Below are 22,147 nucleotides of genomic sequence, written 5' to 3' on the forward strand. Positions count from 1 at the left end.
TATAGTAAAACTAACTCATTTTATTAAATTGTGCTTTCTGCTAGAGTTTCCTGACAGCAGCTAGAAGAGGTGTAAAACCGACAAATTTGCATGGAAAAAAGAAACCAGTGTAAGTAATTTGTGTAAAAGGTAACATGGGCATGGACTGCTATAATTCAGACACCCTGCAGATAGCAGACCGCTGCAGTGTGAGCAGTTATGGGTTAGAAAAATGACCACACTGCAGTCAGTCTGACGTGAATGGAAATCAATCATACAGGTACTCTCTGCAGCATCTACTCCACAGTCTTCAGCAACTTCTTTGCCAAGCAGATTTGTGCTCTTTAAACCCCTTTGTTGATCAATTCCCCTATACCCCAGACCTAACAAAGCCCAACTTAGTGGTTCATAGTAATATTTTCCAAACAGGCACATAAAAAGGCAGGCACTAAATTAAAGCACCATTTCTTTTCAAGGGGCAATGAATTTCCCTGCTATTGTAAGTTTTACTGAGCAGTTTTATTTCAGTTAGAGATGGAGGAAAATTTTGTGTTCAAAAACTGACTCTGCTCCCGTTCATCAGCCCCCAAACTCTAAAGCATTACTGGCCAAATTCTTGCATTTGCCTTATGTGAAACTAAAATGTTCTTCCACTTCTCAACATGGTGCACGTAGCCTGAAAAGATGTGGAGTGGGATGGGCGTACAGCTAGTAACATAAAAACTAGCTGCAAGATAGAAAGGATTTAAATAGGTAACCTCTAGCTTCCTCCATATTTAACAGTAATAGGGTTTTCCTGCCAGGTCCTCGGACACCCTGCAGTACTGAGGGGAGCTGAGCTGAGAGGATTCAGGATGAAAGGTAAAAAGACAAGATCCATCCCTCTTAAACAATAAAATGGTCAAAGGACAGAACATTTATTAAAGCAGTTGAGTATTAAAAGCATTTAAAGGGTTCATGGCTGTGCCTTATTTAAAAGGCCTATGGCAGTTCTAACAATGACATTCATACTAGAGACAACCCAAGGTCATTAAACTTAGTAATGCTATAAGGGTAAACTTTCCATAAAGGGGAACTGTTCTGGAATCATACTCTGTGTAGTAGGAAGTTATCATTCAATAAAGGGTATCTATGTTTTCTTTTCCCAGTTAGTTTGCTCTTCAAACAACATTTTACTGTAGACAAAGTGAGGAAAATTTCAGTGTACAGACCCCATCCAGAGGCTGGCGGGGAAGGGGTTAACTCTCTTTCTCTGGGTAGGGGGGATCTGTCTCTTCCTCTATGGAATTTGGTTGAAGTGATTCATGCTTTATATCCCTGTTATAGACTTGGCTGAATCGAGTCACACTTCATAACACTTTACACTGGACTTTGGCTGAGGGAACTCTGTTGTGTTTTATTTGGACCTTCTATTTACTTTTCTGTTTTGCAACACAACATGTTGCAAAGGTGCATAAACTTAATCTAGCCTAGCCATGCAAACCCTTCCTTGCTCCAAATGGCCCCTCTCACTGCCTGAATACACTATCCCTCTTCTATTAGCCCTGAATACTGATGGAAAGACAGAGTCCCACTTCTGTCTGTTTGTAGGATTCCCTATCAACACTCCAGCACCAGAGAGCAAACAGGATTAAAGAGATCTAAATTGTGGCAAAACTCTGTCTAAATTGAGCTTCTTCATTTTAGCATATGATCATCCAACATGTGATCACTCTCCCCACCTGTACCTCAGCCCAATGTCCCAAAATAAGAACATGCTTTGGCACTGTCAGCGTAAGTGTGGAGATCATTCTGTTCTATAATACAAAGCTAGCCCTTTATTACACCAAAGTATACATAAACTGAAGGTTAAGATTATACCAGCCACTCTGAAAATATGCTGCTTTCCCCACCTAAGAGATGCTCCTCAGAAAAATGACACCAAAATAGCTCAAGAACACGTCCCAAGCAGGAGATATAGGTTGAAAATTTCAACTGAGCTTCCACACAATATACACCCCACCCACATGCCTGCATCAAGATGTCATTTGACACAGAGCTCTGACCCCAGTGAGGGAGGAGTAAAATGGTTTATTGGATAGAAATCTGGCCTTTCATTTAAAACTTCGTTTGAGTGATGTGTGCGGAGCCTGTAAGTGAACTAACTGATGCAGCCTCAGCTGATTTCAGCTGACAGGGTGGTCTCCATCACAAAACTCCTACGCACACAGGATACATTTCAATCACTCTGAAGGGTTAGAATGAGGGTTAGAATGAGTTTGCCTGAAAGATTGGAACAACCCTCACTGTAGGCTGATCATTCCATGTTAAACTGGGGAGGCAAGCGGGGAGCTGCTTCTCTTTGACCACCTGCATGGTAGTGCTGCTCTGGATAAAGGGCAGCTCTGAGGAAAACTCCCACTGCTGCCAATCTATTCCCTTCGCTGCCAGTTTATTAGCTCAAATAGTCACCCGAAATGTCAAGAAATATAACAGAAAAATTAGCAAACTTTGACTTAATTCAATTTGAATATTTATTTTGGAAATTTACTGAATTAAAGTACAGGAAACCCACTAAATAAAACCAGCCAAGCTGGCAGTCGTCTTCCTTTTAAAATGGCACTGTCTTTTAGTTGTTAAGATATATTTAATTTCTCTTTTTTCATTTTTTATTTATTTATTTTTACAAAGATATTTGGGTAAAACTAGGATCAAGACATGTCTAACACTGCAGCAAAGTGACAATGTACATAAGGCTAAACGTATTATACCCCAGGAAGAAACATGACGTTTAACTAATACACTTCTTCATATACTGTGGCTTAACAACCAGAGGAAAACACACTATCTTTCTGACTCAGCGAGGAAAGGGTAGCTCGAATTTGTTGCATGGCCTTTGTCTCCTATGTACTGTACTGTTAGGTTCAAAGAGGTTTGCCGAATACCACTGATATGAAATGTGTGATGTTCATTTTAAAATTACTAGTACAGCTTGCTATTGACCATCTAATTATGCTGAGTTCCATTTATAAACATAGCTAACCACTAAGTTTATGGAGACTTTTTGTGCTGCTTTAATAGGATATTGATCGAGAGCAAGGTTTGAGTGGACTGCCATTGAATTGTGTAATGGCATACAAAAAGCAAGGTCACGGCAACTGTTCATTCTATGCCTGCAGTCTATTTTTTATTATACTCTTTTTTTCTCTCCCTCTTATACCCAATCCCAAATGCTAGGTTTGGGATAGCAATGCTTGGCTAAGGAATACAGAGTTATATTTTAAATGTTGTTTTTCATGCTGCTGACTTCTAACTATCTCAGCTACAGTATTGCTTAGTATAGCAGAAAACATACAGGCTATATAAAAGCTTTCGTAAGTGTGCTCTGCACTAGGGAGTTCTATGGATCCTTCCCACTCTCCTACAGACTGCAGAAAAGCAGTGGAACCACGCTGCAGTTTCCGAGCTGCAGCAGCACCAACCCTTGCTTTTTGCAAGGCGGCTGAGTGTAGGGCAATCTCCAGCAGATACAGATGGTTATGGATCTGAAGGCCTTGCCACCACAAAGAAGCTCTGTGTCATACAGAGAAAGTAGACCCCTCTGGTGGGCTCTGGACTACAGCTATTGATACCCACTCTACCTTTGGGGGAATTACACTGCGGGTTGGCCCTCTACCTCCAGAGGAATTGATGGGTGCAACAGGACTTTTCCTATAATTTGTTTATATTATACCTCTTATTCTGAGTGGATAAGGACTGCTTGATAAAAGTACACTGGAAAGCTATATTCCTTCGGTTATACCCGTCTCTTCCCTGCCCCGCCCCCTGCCCGCTCAGAGTAGTGGCAACGAATTTAATTTCTCCTTCACATTCCTCCCACAGTAACTACAGTGTCAGTTTTGTATCTTTCAACCGAGATGATTCTGCTTCAGTACTTCTAATCATCTGAGTTGGAATGTTACAGTTTTATTCAGCCTCTTGGGTGAGCGTGAGGAGTCACATACACAAACACTACACACAAGAGATTATTTTCCTTTTATTGCCTTAAACAGCAATGATTATTTCATACAGTTACAGAATTATTGCACATTTCAAACACTAGGGTGCCACTTCATGCCAATCTCTTACATTCTGAGACCTCTTACATTCTGTTCCAGTTTCCTATTGCTAGAGCCCCCGAAATTCTATGCCACAGCAGCACCCATCTCCGCGGCAAGAGTAAGGAGAATTCTGCAGCTGGTTTCACTGTAGCACTGTTACAGCAACCCCAAATCACAAAGAATGACTGCTTGAAAGTCTCAAACCCTAAGTATCCACTTTTAAACTGCATTAGTCCAGGATCCCTGCCTTTTCAAATTTCCATGACCATAAAATCATTCACAGCCTGTGGAATTTACTTAATCCTTTCATGGGATCTAAGTGTCTAACACAGAAATGTGTGTGCATATGTGTGTGTGTGTGTGGTTTAACTGGCATATTAAAAGGGTTAAAAATCATCCCACTAACTCCATGAAAACCTGAACTAGCATTTTACAACTTTAAGTGTGGCATTCTCAATCCAGTGAGCAGGCAGGGTGCTTCGTACATCAGCACCAGGAATTATATAATTTCACCCAACAATGCAGTGCAAAACATGCGTAAATTTGATCTGCTTTTAGGGACTGCTCATTAAGCCCCAAATCCTTCCTTCACAGCCCAGCCTGTATATTTCAGCTGTCTGTGGGGGATATCAACACAGGAAGGAATCCAGATCAGGAGTATATGCAGGTTACTCAAATCTAATGGCTGCATTAGCCTCCTCTCTATGCCCTTTCCCTGGCCCCAAGCTCCCAGCCTGTGAATGTCTCCCATTCGCACTTCCAGGGTCCTGCTGAACAGGGAAATCCCATGGAGCAGGACTTTTGTGCCAAATGGGGTGAACAAATTCTGCACTGCCTCCCATATCTTGCCACCCTTTCACAGCAGACACAGTCTACTGCCTTGGGGACCTCTGCACACATGAGCTGGGGGACAGAATTTAGGTCTAAATCCTCAAAGGTATTTAAGAGCCTAGCTCCTATCGATTTCAATGGAAGGTAGACACCTACACACCTCCTAGGACCTCCTCATAAAGGATGGTTTGAGGTGAGGGGTTTGTTTCGCTTGTGCAACGGCTGGCTGTTCCATCAACAAATCCTGTGCATTGCCTGGGATCTACAGGAGCTTAGGGCCCCCTGTGTCTCTCACCATCAACATAGGAGTCAACAGAGGTGCACTGGAGCCACACTTGTCTGGCTTCCCTTCATCACGTCCCTAGGGCATTCTTTAAGGGGAGTTTCCCCAGTGCTGAAGGGACCAAGGGATGGTCAAAATGTAGCCTCAGGCTTGAGGAAGAATAACTTGTATCTGTTCTGACATTCCTGCCTTTAACCCTCAGCCCAATCCTTCCCAATCATGGATGAACTTCTCTATGGAGGAGTCCCAGCAGAGTCTGGGGTATTTGGGTCAATGCTGATTTTCCCCAACCACAATAAAGGAATAATGGGGATCTGATCTGGCCTACTCACATTGGATTATGAGTGGAGAAAGACCCCGCACCTAGTTTTAGCATACACAGAGTCACAGAAATGTAGGGTTGGAAGGGACCCGAGAGGTCGTCTAGTCCAGCCCCCTGCACTGAGGCTAGATCATCCCTGACAGGTGTTTGTCTAACCTGTTCTGAAAAACCTCCAATGATGGGGGATTCCATGTTCAGTTTCTTAAAATTGGCAACACCTTTGTAGTAGCCTTTTTCATGCCTCTAAGCTCCCAGCCTGCCAGTCTCTCCCAATCTCACCTCCTATACCCAAGCACCCCCGCTTACTTTCTCATGGTTTGTTTTTCCTATTTACCCAGCCTCTGGAAGACTGAGCAGCAGGCTAGTGATTCAGTGGTAAAGCCCACTGCCGTGGAACAGAAAAAAGCTACAGGTGTGCCTGCCACCAAGAGGGTCTATAATTCTTGTTCAGTGGCTCAGATAAACCTAAATAAATATTATGATGACTGAGACCTATAGAAATGAGAGAGAGATTAGATTAGATCAGTGGTGCTCAAACTTTGTATTGGTGACCCCTTTCACACAGCAAACCTCTGAGTGTGACTCCACTTATAAATGAAAAACCACGTTTTTATATTTAACACGATTATAAATGCTGGAGGCAACATGGAGTTTGGGGGTGGAGGCTGACAGCTCGCGACCCCCATGTAATAACCTCGCGACCCCCTGAGGGATCATGACCCCCAGTTTGAGAACCCCTGGATTAGAAAAAGGTACAATGTTAATTCCAAACATTTGTTTCCAGGAAGCTGACTTTTTGCTTAGCTTTTTCACCTCCCCACCCAGACTTGTATGGCTGATATAACAGCACTTTATTTGAGCCTCTCTGTCACACTGACGTCTGACAACCTTGTTTAATAAATATGGCACATTATTATTACCCAACAATACCTAATGAGGAAATGCTGGAAACACTATGTGCCTCATGTTAATTTTAGATGACAGAAGCTAACAACAGACAACTACTTAAAACTCAGGGAAAGCATGTGTTTCTATTATCAAATTTAAAAAAAATCATGAAAACAATAATGTCAAAAGGTGTAAAAGAAACAAGGCCATTTAGAGCTACAGTTGACACAGAAGCCAAAATCTGCTTCTTCTTACGTAGGTGTAAATCTAGAATAACCCCATTGACTTCAGTGCAATTATGCTGATGTAACAAAAAGCAAAATTTGGTCTTTCCGTCTCAGCGTGAGAATTCCTGTAGCATACACACTGCACAGCAAGAGGGTCAGTGACAGAGTAGCAGTCTGTCCTTGAAAATTCACACACATTTAAACACATTTAGAAAATTAATATTATTGAAATGTTTTTAAAACAAGCATTGTTTTGATTTAGAGCTGTATACAAAATGTGGGCAGTACTGCTGCTCTGCATCATTCATCCCCAAAACAGCATTCGTCACAACAGGGATTCAGGCCGAGAATCACGCAACTTTCTTCCAAGAACATGCTCCTGGATCTCTCTGCAGCCTCAAGATCATATACGGAATACGACCTTAAGTGAAGCTGTCATAGAGCATGCTCAGGAAATCAAAGAAAGGCCTCACCACAGCGGATGAGCTTCCTCAAGCAGGGTGGCTTTTAAAGTTGCAGTGGCTTTTTAGAGAAATAAATATATAGACTGGATTGAGTGTATCTTGATAATTCAAGCTGCCAAGTTCTAATAAAAAAATCCTGGTGAATCTGGATTAGTGCTCTGCAGGGGTTGAGCTCTCCAGTGCCAAAGCAATCTGTGGACTAGTCTGGAGTAAAGCCACAAGTATATTTAAACAGCCCAGCAAGGTTTATTCTGAATAGCGCAATCTATCAGGCAACCTTACATGTCAGTTTAGGCACAACTCATAGCAGTTAATCATGGATCCTTTATGCTAAATCATTCCCTGAATGTTGGCATGCAAATTCACACTGACATCAATGGGATTTTGTGGGTAGAATCCACACTAGACATATCCTACTATGTGGGCTTGTCAGATCTCATAAATGAAACAGGGTCAGGCCCGGTCAGTATGTGTATGGGGCACCTCCATAGAAAATCCAAGGTGCCACCAGAAGTAGTGTTGCTTTAAGCCCGCAGATAGTATTCTTTCTTCTCAGTCAGAGATATCCTAGTAAGTGTTGGGGCACTGTTTTTCACGGAGGTGCTATCGTGAAGACAGGATATAAAACTGAGGTCCTGGCTGCATAGTGTAAGGGGACTGTTGCCCCCTTACTAACATTCAGTGGGGGTGTTTTAGTTGCTAGCTCCCAGTACTAAAAAGGGGGAATGGTCGATGGGGAATCAGGACCCTGAGACTGACAGTCCCCAGGAACAATGGGGAGAGGCCAATGCTCCAGGTCAGCCTGAATGACAGGGCAGGCAGGCTAATCAGGGAGTCAGGAGGCCAGGGAGGTCCTGTCCTCCGTCCTCCATGTGAGCTGGACTTGCCTGGGTCAGACAGAGTGGGGCTGAGCTAAGGAAAAAACAGGGGCCCAAGCTGGGGAGCTGGGGAGCAGAGCTGGGCCATATCCAGAGAGAGCAGACCCTGTCCTGGGAGCAGAGCTGCAGCCCCAAAGCCAGAGGCCCAGCCCAGAGAGAGCAGACTTGCCCTGGGAAGAAAGCTGCAGCAACCAGAGCCAGAGGGGCCAGAAAAGCAGCCCAGGAAGCAGGTCAGTGCTGGGAGCAGAGTCACAGAAGCAGCCTGCAGAGCAGACCTGTCCTGGGAGCAGAGCTGTAGCAACCAGAGCCAGCGAAGCAGCCCTGGGAGCTGGAGGCAGAGCAGTAGCAGTGCTGAGACCGAGTGGTGGAGCTGGGGCTGGAGCAAGGGGGACCCTGGGCAGCGGGCCCAGCACAGGGAGACGCCTCAGCCAAGAGGCTCTGCAAGCCAGGCTTAAATCGTAACCCCGACAGGGTGGGGGTGACACTGGGAAGAAGTGTCCATCCCTGCAGCACAGCCAGGGCCTGAGAAGGAGGCCTGGGACTTACAAGGAACAGACTGAACTGCCCTGACACTCCAGAGACACTGTTTGTGATGTTCCCTGCCACAGAGCGGGGTGATGTGTTTCCTTTAACCTTTCCCATTTTCCCTTATTCTTTTTAAAATTAATTGTTGATTAAATAACTTGCATTTGCTTTAAATTGTATGTAATGGTCAGTGGGTCAGAGAAGTACCCAGTGCAGAGAGAGTACCCCAGAGTGGGGACACCCTAGCCCCTGTCCTAGGTGACCACAGCAAGGTTGGGGATCGAGCCCCTCAGGAATCCTGGACCAAGCCTTGTTGGGATTACGAGGACGCTGCCAGACAGGAGAGTGGAAGGGGAGTCCTCAAGGGCAGGGAGACCACTGGGTAAAGGAAATGGGAGCGAGGACTCAGATCCTTTCGCTAGCCCACTTCACCAGGGTAGTGCAGAAGCCAGGAAAGTTCCCCACAATAGCGGGACTATTCCCCCGCTTACAATAGGGTCCTTAAAGAGACTACGTCACTTTTTGCATGAGCAAGGAGTGCAAGCCCTTGTGTCCTGGATACATAACAATTGGATAATTTTATTTTACCTTCCAAAATTTCCTTGGTAACTCCAATGGATGCAATGCTATATTTTCTACTCTACCCTCCTGTATGTTTCCAAGCAAGTTTTAAAGGGTGCTGTGTACATTCCAGCAACAGGGAGGGTGAGCCTCATAAATACAAATCATAATATCTTTGTAAAATTTGTTAGACACTGGGATCTTTGGTAAAAGATTTCTTGTTGTTATTGTTGTTATGATAAAATGTAATGGAAGATTAATAAGCATGAAATATGCTGGCTCCTAAACTCAGTCCCAAACTCTCTGCTATGGAGATCGGAAGTCAGGAGTGGTGAACCTAGTTACTTTCTAGCAACTGCATCTTGCAAACACATGAACTGGGGTTGACAGAAACCAGAGACAGCTATGATGACTAGTGCTCCTCCAGTGAAGATAAGATTATGTTAATGTGGGATGTTTTAGAGGGAGAAAGGGTGGATTCCCTTAGGACTTCAAGAGCCTTTTCCCTTTACACCAAATTAAAACATCATAAAATGGAGCTATTCACATATAGGAGGAGATAACTTAGCTATTCCCAACACTGTTTATGTTAAACATCAATTTAGTGCACTACAATAAAATAATGAAGCCAGGATTTTCAAAAATTGGTGCCAAACATTAGGTTTCCAAGTCCATATTTGGGCACCTAAATAAAGCGGCCTGGTTTTCAAACATACTGTGCACCTAGAACTCCCTCTGGCTTCACATGTCCTTGAAACAGCTTTTCCACAGGTTATCTGGGAAGGAGAGCGAGGAGAATTGCTTGGCTAAGGTCAGGGTACCCTTTTCTTTCTCAGTCTCCCATGCATACCTCTCTGATGCCTACACATCTCCTCCCCAACCCCCACTTCTAGTTTTTCAATAGGAAGCCAATTCAGTGCTCTGACTAGAGTGCTCTGATGTGTGTGTGTGTGCGGGGGGGAGATAAAGTAGAAAAACAGGGTGACCTTTCCTACAGAAACCCCATGGTTTTGACTCAAAAACGTGGGTTCTCTCCTAAGGTTGTCCCTGCCAGGCAGGGCCCCAGAAAGGCCAAAAGTTGGACTTGCAGGGCATATAAACAAGACTTTAAACTTCCATGCTGAGAACCTGCATGCCGTGTTTTATCTCTGAGCATATTAAAGCAGATAAGCTGCAAGGTTTATATTGTAAACACAGGCCAATTGTTAACTACTGCAGTGCTAACTGGTGCTACTGTAATGCTGCAACATAGTTCGTCCTAGCTACAAAAATCCACAGCACCCTAGCACCGAGGGGCTGGTCTAGCTGTAATCGAAACAGAGGCACAGCTTCGAGAGAGGCTGTCCATGCTCTCTCCTTGGACTGTCTGGGTTATGTCATAGAAAAATACAATCAATGCACCTTTGATCAATGGAACGGGGTGGTGACAGGTACTCTTAATTCACTGTTGTTAGTGAGTATTGACAAGCTGGTAATGATCATGCTGCGGTGTGTCACTCATGCTGTGGGCATTAGCATTCTTTAAAGGTCAAAAACCAAATCCTTTAAAAAGGCAGAATTCCATACAATGAAGGTAGAATGCAGGCCTCACAAAGTTAAAGCTGTATGCGTTTGAGTAAGTGAGCCTCTTAGTGCTAACACCGGTATAGCTGTCCACATTATTAGCAAGTTCACCAACCTAAGGGTGTTAAAACAGCAGCCACTTCTGTACATACACATACATGTATATACGAAACTGGTGTATATGTCATTCCTGGCTCTTGGGCACAGATGATGTCATTTTAAAAGGTTAAAATTCATCCCTTAAGCTTTGAACCTACAAACTGATCCACCTGGGCACCTACACAGAATCTTACTATCTTCAGTAGGGTGCCACGCTGGTGTAAGGATCCATCAGTTTGCAGAATCAGGATCTTATCATTTATTTTTAAAATATTTCTATTATTTTAACTTTCCCACTTAATTTAAAATGTGGAACACAATTAGTCATGTGTGGAGTGGAGGTAGAAGAGGGGACAGTCAGTTTCTGGGGTGGGGGGAACAGGAGGAAATGAGAGTTATAAGAAACACAGGAAACAACAACAAAAGGATACTTACTCTGTGAGACTCTGACCAGCTCAGTCACACTGAAAACACCTGATGTGACAAAACTGTCCTGGAAGCCCAAATGTCCTACAGAACAAATAGAATGAAAGAATTTTGATGAGCGTTAAGCATTTAATGACAGTATTCTCAAATACTTTAGTTTCATTTAGATTTAAACTGTGACACCTAATTTCCCACTTAGCACAAATTATTATTTATGGAGGTGGGTAACTAGTCATACAGCTATGTAGGCTATTTTATGGTTTGTATCTGGAGGTTAAGAAAGCTAACATGACACATCAGCAGGGAGTTTTCTAGATGTTAAAGCATCTCAACAGGAAATCTGAAACAAAAGAGGACCATTTTAATATATGGTTACCTTAAATGACCCCTAACGACTTAACAACTGAAATTAAAATACTGTACCTAGGAATCAGACAGGACAGCTAAATTCTATAATCGTTTTAAACATTATTCTCTAAAGAAACATCTGATCAGGATTATCTACCCATTCATTCAAACAAAACAAGATTTAAAGATGTACTCTTCATTTTCTGAGGTTACACTAGGGAAATCTTAAAATAGCAGCTTTTTTTAAAAAAAAACCAAACCTTTAAAATGAATGCCTTTCCCATAAAGAAGAAAAATTCTAGCATTTAAAACAAGCTTTGCAGAAGAAAAAATAAATCTCTGCATAAGAAAAGCATTAACTTTAAGCCTTGGAATTTCTTTGAGACAGGGTGTATGTTTCCCTGCCTGTTTCATTTGTGTAAGGCATGACTCTACATTTTATATCAAAATGTTGTTACACTTCACATAATGGTATTTTCCTATTTCTCTGAAAACATGTCTATCACCAAATGTTAATTCAATTTCATGGGCATAATCAATTACAAAGCAAGCAGCTTTCAAACTCAAAACCAAGTGCAAGTAAGTGTACATAGCTGGATTTACAGTTCATACAGTACATATCAGGACTTCAATTAGAGGTCTGGAGCTAGCAGGCCAGGCTGACCTCTTGCTTTTGAAATCACGGTCAAGGGAGAAATCTCCGGATAAAGGGATTATTAAAAGAACTGTAAAGTCGTATTTGTTCACAGGATAAGTGGCATACCTTTTAAGGTTGTCCTACTTAAAGTCACTGATTCCAATGCACGCACACACATATTATTGAATGTTTTATAGGGGCACCATCTGCCTTACATAGTTAACTGTCTCTCAGATACAGTATTATATAAATATATTTATACAGTACACTATACACTACTGGAATTATAATTTTGCGTCTATATGTCCCTCTATGTGTGTGTTTGTATTACATATGTACACAAATATATTCACAAATCTGTCACGATCCAATAGTTTACAGCTAAATTACTCAAATGTACTTGATGTTAAAACTTAACCCAAATAAATCTCTCCATCTACTAGCATGAATTTTTTTGAATTTTTGAGGGAAAGAAACTTTGAATATTTTAAGGACAGGTTTCAGAGTAGCCTCTGTGTTAGTCTGTATTTGCAAAAAGAAAAGGAGTACTTGTGGCACCTTAGCTCAAATAAATTGGTTAGTCTCTAAGGTGCCAAAAGTACTCCTTTTCTTTTTGAATATTTTAAGTGCATAAAATGCCAAAGTAGAAATTGAGTGGTTTTTTTTTCATTTTCTCAACTAAAAAGTAGATTTCAGAAAATTTATGTGATTGTGCCTGGCCCAGTTTGCATTTTTCAATAATAAAGTTCATAATTGCATCATTTTTCTTTTTAAAAGTGGGTAATTAGTCTAATAGAATATGTTCATTGGCAATTTCCTGAATATTTTTAATATGAGAGTCTACTTTTCATATACTGCAGCAGATTTGTTTACTGGATTAAAAGATCTATGAATTAAAAATAATTCTCTTAGGTCCTCACTTCAGTGGGACCACTCAGACACCTAAAGTTAAGCACATGCTTAAGTGCTTTGCTGGATAAGGGCCAGAATGCTCAGTACATGGCACCATCAAACCCTTGGTAGGTCTGATAACAATGGACTACACTGGTTCTGCCTGCTGTGTCCACTGGCACCTTTGTTTGCCTGACAGGCTGTAACAAAGGAGATCCTATTCCAATAATGGTTAGGGTGTGATTTAAAAATACACAAAAGCAAGAACATTCACAATGAAGGTAAAACATTGGGCTCATTCTCTAAGTGTTAGTTCACTCGTGAGTGTGTGTGTGTGTGTGTGTTTAGAGGACTGTAGGTGCGATTGAACAATAGTGCAAAGCCTGACAAGATTTTCAGTCTTAATTAGTGAAAATAAATATTTATTGGTTGAGATTTTTTAATTGAATTATACATTCATACATGATTAGGAAATCGGGGCCCTTACTCACACCATTCAAATCCTGACTCATATGAGCTGTTCTCTTGCATAGGCCCTGATCCTGCAATCTGATCCATGCATGCATAGATACGTAGTGCCCCATTGAGTTTAGTGGACTCCGTGCAGGCCTAAAGTTCTGCCTACATGATTCCAATTGCAGAACTAGGGCTTAGGTTTCTAAAACTGTGATGATAAGTGCAACAAAAAAGAAGAAAAAATGAAGGGAGCTCACCAAACAAATGACAAAGGAATGGCCAGGACATAGTATAATTAACAAGAAAAGCTGTAAAAATGTAATTTTTTTGTGCCTGCTAAAAAAGGCCAAAATGGAAAAATGTCTTTCAGAGACACTGTATCAATTTGGCTGTTCCACTTAATTGTGAATAAGAAAAAAAATTAGGTAAAGTTGTTAAGTAATTCCAAAAGCAGATGTTAGCATTAAAAGATCCTTAATTGAAAAGAGGATTAAACATCCTAAAGTCTGCAAGATTTATTTCTAATGCAGCGCTTTTCTGAAATATATGCAAAATTATACTTTTGCTAAATACCCCTAAGATAGGAAGTTGAAATTGCTGTTCATGAACTGGTTATCTCTCCAGTTTTGTACCTCAATCATATTTGGGTAGTAAAGCTGGTGTTTAAAACGAGGAGTAGATAATCCTTATTCAATTTATCAAAAACTATTCATTCACTGAAGTTCTATGCATAAACTAGGGCACTTGGACACCTAAGATAGGCCCTGATGCAGCAAAGCCCTAGAGCATACGCTTAACTGTAAGCATGTGCTTAAGAAAAGCACATGCTTAATTAAATGCTTCGCCAAATAGGGATGGGCTTACTCAAGTGCTTAAACTTAAATAGGTGCGTAAGTGCTTTCCTGAATCAAGGCTTTATGTCCAAAGCAACTCCCACTGAAATTAGTGGGAGTCTTTCCATTGATTTAAATCGGAGTTGGATTGGGGCATGAAAGAATAAGCCCTAGGTTTCAGTACTTCGCTTTACATCAGATTTATGGGGATGATAATTTTTTTCTGGAGGAAGTAAGAAAATAATAAAGTTAGCTGAATAAGGTATATAATAATACCAATCAGTAAATAGGTTTCAGAGTAGCAGCCGTGTTAGTCTGTATTCGCAAAAAGAAAAGGAGTACTTGTGGCACCTTAGAGACTAACAAATTTATTTGAGCGTAAGCTTTCGTGAGCTACAGCTCACTTCATCGGATGCACAAAAGCTTATGCTCAAATAAATTTGTTAGTCTCTAAGGTGTTAGTCCTTTTCTTTTTGCGAATCAGTAAATAGTATCTTAGTACCTAGTACACTCTTTGTATTATACAAATAATATGCATACATAACACCACCACCACAGTAAAAGCACGTCACTTTAGCTTGATGGTGACAGTGTAATTATGTAAAATGTAATCCTATAAATTACATTTTCTTCATTTTGGGTTCAAACATTACCCCAATAATGTAGGAGCGAAAACAAGTCTACGTTTAAGGAACCAAATTCTGATCTTCCATCATGTGATGGGGCGTCCACCCCAGACAGGGTTGAAAGGGATTAAGGTGGCCAGGCAGGCCAATTAACTCCACCAGGTGCACCTGGAGGAGGAGCCAGAGAGCACACCACTAATTAGAAGTAGGTTCAGCGGGGCTGGAACAGGCAGGGCCAGTATAAAGCACTGGAGCTGTGAGCATCAAGGAGGCTGTATGAAGGCAGGGAAGCAGGCTGCAGTTACTTCCTGCATGGAAGGAGTTGGGAGCCTGGCCAGCCCAGAGAGGGGAAAAGCCCAGGAAAACAGCAACAAGGGGTCAGACTGTGTAGAGACCATGGCTGCTTGTTATAGGGTCCCTGGGCTAGAATCTGGTGTAGAGAGCATGCTTGGGTTCCCCCACCAGCCAATGGGGAGTGGCAAAGGCATTGGAGATGCCAGCCATCCAGAGGGTCTGGAAGGACTTTGAATTCTCCAGAAGGGGAGGACCTTAGTGACCTGGCCAGAGGGCCAAGCCATGAAGAGGAAATGGCAGATCTGAGAGTGAGTGGGGCCACACGGCGAGACAGGATGAGGCAAGACATCACCAGAGGGCGAGCATAAGCCTGGCGGAGCTAATTCCCAGGACGGCCAGCAGGAGGTGCTGCTAGCGATGAGTGAACCCCGTGACATACCAGTTATGTGCAAGTCAATTTCCACTGACCTTAACATAGTTTTCCAGTTTTACACTGGTGAATGTGAGATCAGAATTAAGCCTCAAGGTCTCATTCCATTTGCTCTGTGTTATTAAGTGAATTCATATAAAGATTGAGTCAATGGAGGCTTTGTGTGGACAAAAGCCAACTACATTGCCTCCCAATATTTAGTGTACATGGAGAGTCACCTTTGTATTCCTAATTAATGCCCAGGAAGAGAGTCTCAAATGTAGGAAGATTACAGATCAAGCACTTGCATTGTAGTTTGAGAAAATCACAACTGAAGCATTTACTTTTATCTGGAAATATAGTATATAGTAAGCTCATCAGGTCACTGTTCCTTAACTACATACCAAAAAATGTTTTCATTGTACTAATGTTCAAAGTGTTACTGTTGTTTAAAAAGTTTCCCTTATATTATTAATTATTATTCTTATTATTTATTAAATAATTATATAGTGCCATAAGTGTATGTGGTGCTTTGCAAACAAAGCATGTTCTCTGTAATTTGAACAATAATATACTGTGAAAGAGTTAATCCGCTGAAGATGAAAAAGTCCAGATTCAGTTATTTCACTTGCACTGGACAGTTTGAAGATGTATTATAGTATTAATTTGGAGAAACAGCTTTCTGGGAAACTTTGATTCACTCTCAGTATTTTGAAATTACGAAACAAGTTCCTATACTAGGACTGAAACAATTTATAAAGCCCTATTCATGTCAAGCATCTTACTGTACATAACCATCTTAAAACCTTAAAATAGTAATAATCAATTAGGGCTTCAAGCCTATTATCTTAACCAAATGCCTGACTAAAAAGAAAATCCCTCTCCACTCAAAGTGCAGTTTGATTCCTCTTGGTTCTATCCTCCACCTAGATAACCCTCTGTTTCACAAAGTGTTGAGTAACTAATTAATATTGCTTAGAATATACACATCTGTACACCAATGCAAGGAGCCTCGGTAACAAAATGGAGGAACTGGAACTACTGGTGCAGGAAGTGAAACCAGATATCATAGGGATAACGGAAACATGGTGGAACAGTAGTCATGCCTGGAGTACAGGCACTGAAGAGTTTGTGCTGTTCAGGAAAGACAGAAATAAAGGTAAAGGTGGTACAGTAGCATGTATATTAATGATGAAGTAGGAGACTGTAAAGAAATTAGAAGTGATGGAATGGATAAAACAGAATCTGTATGGGTCAAAATCACTTTGGGGGAAGAAAGCTAGCACTGGTTCCACTGGGATTGTCCCTGGGTTATGCTACAGACCCCCCAGGATCTGATATGGATATGGACAGATATCTCTTTAATATTCTAGTGAACTGAATACTACTGGGAATGTTGTGATTATGAGAGACTTTAATTTCCCATATACAGATGGGAGGACAAGTGCTACTTATAATAGCTGGGCCCAGATATTCCTGGATGTGATATCTGACAGATGTCTTCACTAAATAATCACCGAACCAACATGAAAGGACGCAATTTTAGATTTACTATTGGTGAATAATGAGGACCTCACAGAAGAAGTAGTTGTAGAGAACAACCTTGATTCAAGTGATCATGAGCGAATTCAGTATAAACTAAATGGAAGGATAAACAAAAATAGGTCTGCAACTAGGATCCTTGATTTAAAAAGGGCACATTTTAAAAAATTAAGGGAATTAGTTAGGGAAGTGGACTGGACTGAAGAACTCAAGGATCTGAATGTGGAGGAGGCTTGGAATTACTTTAAATCAAAGTTGCAGAAATCATCTGAAGCCTGCCTCCCAAGGAAGGGGAAAAATTCGCAGGGAAGGATTGCAGACCAAACTGGATGGCCAAGCATCTAGGTTATTAAGAGAAAGCAGAAAGCCTACAAGATATGGAAGTTGTGATGGATTGGCTATGCCTTGGAGGTCAGAAGGGTAGGGAAAAAATGAGAACTGACAAAAGCCAAGCAGAATTAAACCTCGCAAAGGAAATTAAAACCAGTAGCAAAAGATTCTATAGCCATATAATTTAAAAAAAAAAAAAGGAAAGAAAAAGTGGGACCACTAAGCACTGAATATGGGGTGGAGATTAAAAGTAATCGAGGCATGGCCCAACACCTACATGCATACTTTGCCTCCATTTTTAAAAAGGGTAATAAGGAGCTTAGGGGTAGAGTTAGGGTGGCTAATGGAAATGAGGATATGGAAGTAGAAATTACAGTATCTGAGGTGGAAGTCAAACTCAAAACAGTTTAACGGGACCAAGTCAGAGGGCCTGGATAATCTCCATCCAAGAATATTAAAGGAACTGGCACATGAAATTGCAAACCCAATAGCAAGGATTTTTAATGAATCTGTAAACTAGAGGGTCATGCCCTATGGCTGGAGAATTGTTGATATAGCACTTATTTTTAAGAAAGGGAAAATAAGTGATCCAGGAAATTACAGGACCATTAGTTTGACCTCCATTGTATGCAAGGTCTTGGAACAAATTTTGAAAGCGAAAGTAGTTAAGGACATAGAGCAGGGGTGTCCGAGCTGCATGCAGCTCTTTTACAGTTAAAGTGCGGCTCACGGAGTGCCCAGCCCCCCATTCTCCACCTACCAGACTGGGGAGTGGGGGAGCTCAGGGAATCTGCCCTGTAGCAGGGTGGTGGGGCTAGCGGCTTTGGCCCCGCAGGAGGCCCCTGCCAGGGCTCGGGGGTTTCATCAGGAGTGGGGCTGAAGCCACAAGCCCTGGCAGGCATACCCAGCTCTCCAACTTCTAAGAATTATCATATGCGCCTGCGGCTCAAAGGGTCAGTAAGTTTGGCCACCCCAACATAGAGGTAAACAGTAAACTGGGATAAAATACAACACAATACAAAAGGGAGATTGTGCCAGACTAACCCGATCTCTTTCTTTGAGCAGATAATTGATTTTTTTTATGCAATAGATCTAATCTACCTGGATAAGGCATTTGATACAGTTCCACATGGAAAATTATTAGTTAAATTGGAGAAGATGGGGATTAATGTGAGAACTGAAAGGTGGATAAAGAATTAATTAAAGAGGACACTACAACAGATCATACTGAAAGGTGAACAGTCAGGATGGAAGGAGTTTACTAGTGGAATTCCTCAGGGATCGGTCTTGGGACCAATCTTGTTTATCATTTTCTTTAATGACCTTGGCACAAAAGGTGGGAATATGCTAATAAAATTTTGGAGTCACACAAAGTTGGGAGGTATTGCCAATACTGAGGAGGACCCGAATATCATAAAAGATCTGGACAACTTGAAAACTGGACTAACAGAAATGGGATGAAATTTAATAGTGCAAAGTGCAAGGTCATAAATTTAGGGACTAACAATGAATTTTTTTCCTATATGCTGAGGACGTATCAGATGGAAGTGACAGGAGGAGAAAGACCTTGGTGTCTTGGTTGATCACAGGGTGATTATGAGCCATCAATATGATGTGGCTGTGAAAAAAACTAATGCACTCCTAGGATTTATCAGGTGAGTTATTTCCAGTAGAGATAGGGAAGTGTTATTATCATTATAAAAGGCACTGGTGAGCCCTCATCTGGAATTCTGTGTATAATTCTGGTCTCTCATGTTTAAGAAAGATGACTTCAAACTGGAATAGCTGCAGAGAAAGGCTACTAAGATGATCAGAGGGCACTCAAGAAGCTTGGCTTCTTTAGCCTAACCAAACGAAGGCTGAAGGGAGATAAGATTGCTCTCTATAAATACATCCAAGGGATAATGACCAGGGAGGGAAAGCAGTTATTTAATTTAAGTGCCAATGTTGACACAAGAACAAACTACAAACTAGCCATCAGCAAGTTCAGGTTCAAAATTAGAGGAAGGTTTCTAACCATCAGAAGAGTGAAGTTCTGAAACAGCCTTCCAAGGAGAGTAGTCAGGGGAAAAAACCTAACTGGTTTCAAGAGTGAGCTTGATAATTTTCTGGAGGGGATGGTTTGATGAGATTGCCTGCAATGGCATGTGACCCATCTGGGACAGCTAGTAGTAAATATCCCCAACGGCCAGAGATGGGACTATAGACAGGGAGGTCTCTGAGTTACTACAGAGAATTCTTCCCTACATGTCTGGCTGGTGGGTTGATATGCTCAGGGTCCAGCTGATCACCATACATGAGGTTGGGAAGGAATTTCCCCCCCAGGTCAGATTGGCAGAGACTTGAGTTTTTTCACCTTCCTCTGCAGTGTGGGACACAGGTCACTTGCAGGTTTAAACTTGAGTAAATGATGGATTCTCTGTTATTTGAAGTCTTTAAATCATGATTTGAGGACTTCAGTAACTCAGCCAGAGTTTAGAGGTCTATTAAAGGAGTGGGTGGGTGAGGTTCTGTGGCCTGCTATGTACAGACTAGATTATCACAATGGTGCCTTATGGCCTTAAAGTCTGTGAGTTTATGAGTCTGTATCACCAACCACTGACACCTTGAAAGACAAAATAATTGAGAACTCTCCTCACCAGACTGCTCAGTGGATTAACTTTTATCTAACTGTATTGTGGTGTCAGGATAGGTGTGGTAGAACTTAGGCTTGATCCTCAGTCATGTTCTTTCTCGCAGCAAAAGCAAACAAATAAAAGGAAGGATAGAACATATATGCATCAAGTGATATCTTCATATAAGGTGTTTATACTCTGCAAGTCTTGTGGAGACTACACATCCCAGCATGCAATTCTCCATCTTCACCTGAATAACCTCTACAGTCAAGATGGACCACTGCATTCTGGGACCTGTAGTCTATATGGACCACAGTACTCTATGAAAAATAAAGGTGACTGTAATCCATTTTATTTTTTAACGCTGTAGTCTGCACTGGGCCACTGCATGCAACTCTGGTTAATGCTAACCCGAGGGATCAATTTTGTTTTTCCTCATACAAAATATGTTCTGTAAACCCATAAATTATATACTTTAAAAGATGGCTCAATTAAATCTTTAAAATAAATGACTTTTTAAAAAAGAGTTCAAACTAGAAATTAGCCATGATTTTAATTCTGATACAGAAATCTCATTTTTCCCCTTTCTCTACTTGCACCCTTCCAGCCCCAGCCTTGTTTTGGCTACAGTTACTTCTAAGTTTAATTTTATTGTCATAGCAATAATTAACCATGGTTATTTTATTACACAGTCAAATGACATATTTCCTTACAAAATAAATGCTAGGCCACAAGTCCCCTATGTCATTATTCTTTGAAGCTTGCCTACTCAGCTTTAGCACAGAGTTTTTAAGAAGCACCAGAAAATTCTTTGTGGAATGTAACAGAATGAATTAGACCGTCCAGGGCATGTCGTGTTAGTACAATAGAGGAACACTTTTAAGACTTTAAAGTCATGTAATACAATTCTAGGCTGGATCTTTCTTGTTGAAAAAAGTAGAATGGGAGTGATTGAAAGAGAAAAGGGCCAATATTTGACAACAGAAATCAGCATAACCTTTTCACAGCAGCAGTCATGGATGACTGCCCTTTGACCCTGAGAGATTATGTGGGATTTCAATGACAACAGCTGGAAGTGAGCATGTGTGAATAGAAAACACAGATCTGAGGCCTAATACAAAAGACTGCACAATCCCTGCCCAGATCAGAGTGTTGATTAGAAATTGTTTCCTGGTCCTGGCTTAATAGAGTGTGATAATGAAAGTTTTGTTAACCCTTCACACCATGCAAAATCACTGATGAATTGTGGGGGGTTTTCAACTCCAAAATTCCTGAAGTGAACGGAAGAGAACAGTATGGTTCCATAAAACTTCTTGATATTGTGGGCCAAGCTGAAACACCCATATTCAAACTGAATAGGACCTTAGTCTGTGGGGAGTCCCACTGGTTTAATGGGATTTGAGGGCTTGATCCAGCATCCACTGATGAGAGTGGAAGGATGTTCTCATGATGTTAATGGGCCCTACACTTGACAAAAGGTCCTATCCAATGTAAGGGTTTGCGAATTGAGTAATATTGGGGTTTCCTCACTGAGGCCTGTGAATTTGGCAAATCTGGTTGCAGCCAGTGTCATATTCCATAAGAGATGCAAGGGAGTTCATGGTGCTTGTAGTCTCTAGGAGCTCCAGTCATAGATCGAGACTTCTGGTGCTAAGCACTGTACAAATACAGAACGAAAAGACTGTCCCTGCCCCAAAGAGCTTACAGTCTCCCTGTAGAATGTGCTCAGCATTTCACAGGATCACTGCCCAATGAAAGACCTGCAAGTCCATGTTTAAGAACCTGTGAAGCCCTGCACCATGGAAACCAGACAGTTTGTCCTGGTGTTTTATTCCTTAAAATTATTACAGAGGTCATAGACACTTTTTCTCTAACTATTTAACAAATAGATACAATTTTTGCGATAATGAAAACTATTAAGAAAAATCACAATTTCAGTAAACAAATTCTCAACAGTTACTACTGTCTAGGGCCCTACATCTCGAAAAACAACAGATGTCTTAAATTAGCATATTTATCTGTTTCAGGTCTTCAATCCAAA

At 41.4% G+C, this 22,147-nt stretch overlaps 1 protein-coding gene across 9 annotated transcripts in view; it reads right to left on the bottom strand.

Annotated features, from left to right (window-relative positions):
* The window catches only part of NFIA (nuclear factor I A), a 450,646-nt gene that overhangs the window by 94,346 nt on the left and 334,153 nt on the right, over positions 1-22,147 (bottom strand). For all 9 annotated transcript variants that reach the window (XM_074961629.1, XM_074961628.1, XM_074961625.1 and 6 more), the window contains exon 4: positions 11,135-11,209. In XM_074961629.1, the coding sequence (XP_074817730.1) occupies positions 11,135-11,209 (75 nt within the window). The remainder of the gene's footprint in view (positions 1-11,134; positions 11,210-22,147) is intronic.

This window comes from Natator depressus, chromosome 8, assembly GCF_965152275.1.
Source record: "Natator depressus isolate rNatDep1 chromosome 8, rNatDep2.hap1, whole genome shotgun sequence".
Taxonomy (NCBI): Eukaryota; Metazoa; Chordata; order Testudines; family Cheloniidae; genus Natator; species Natator depressus.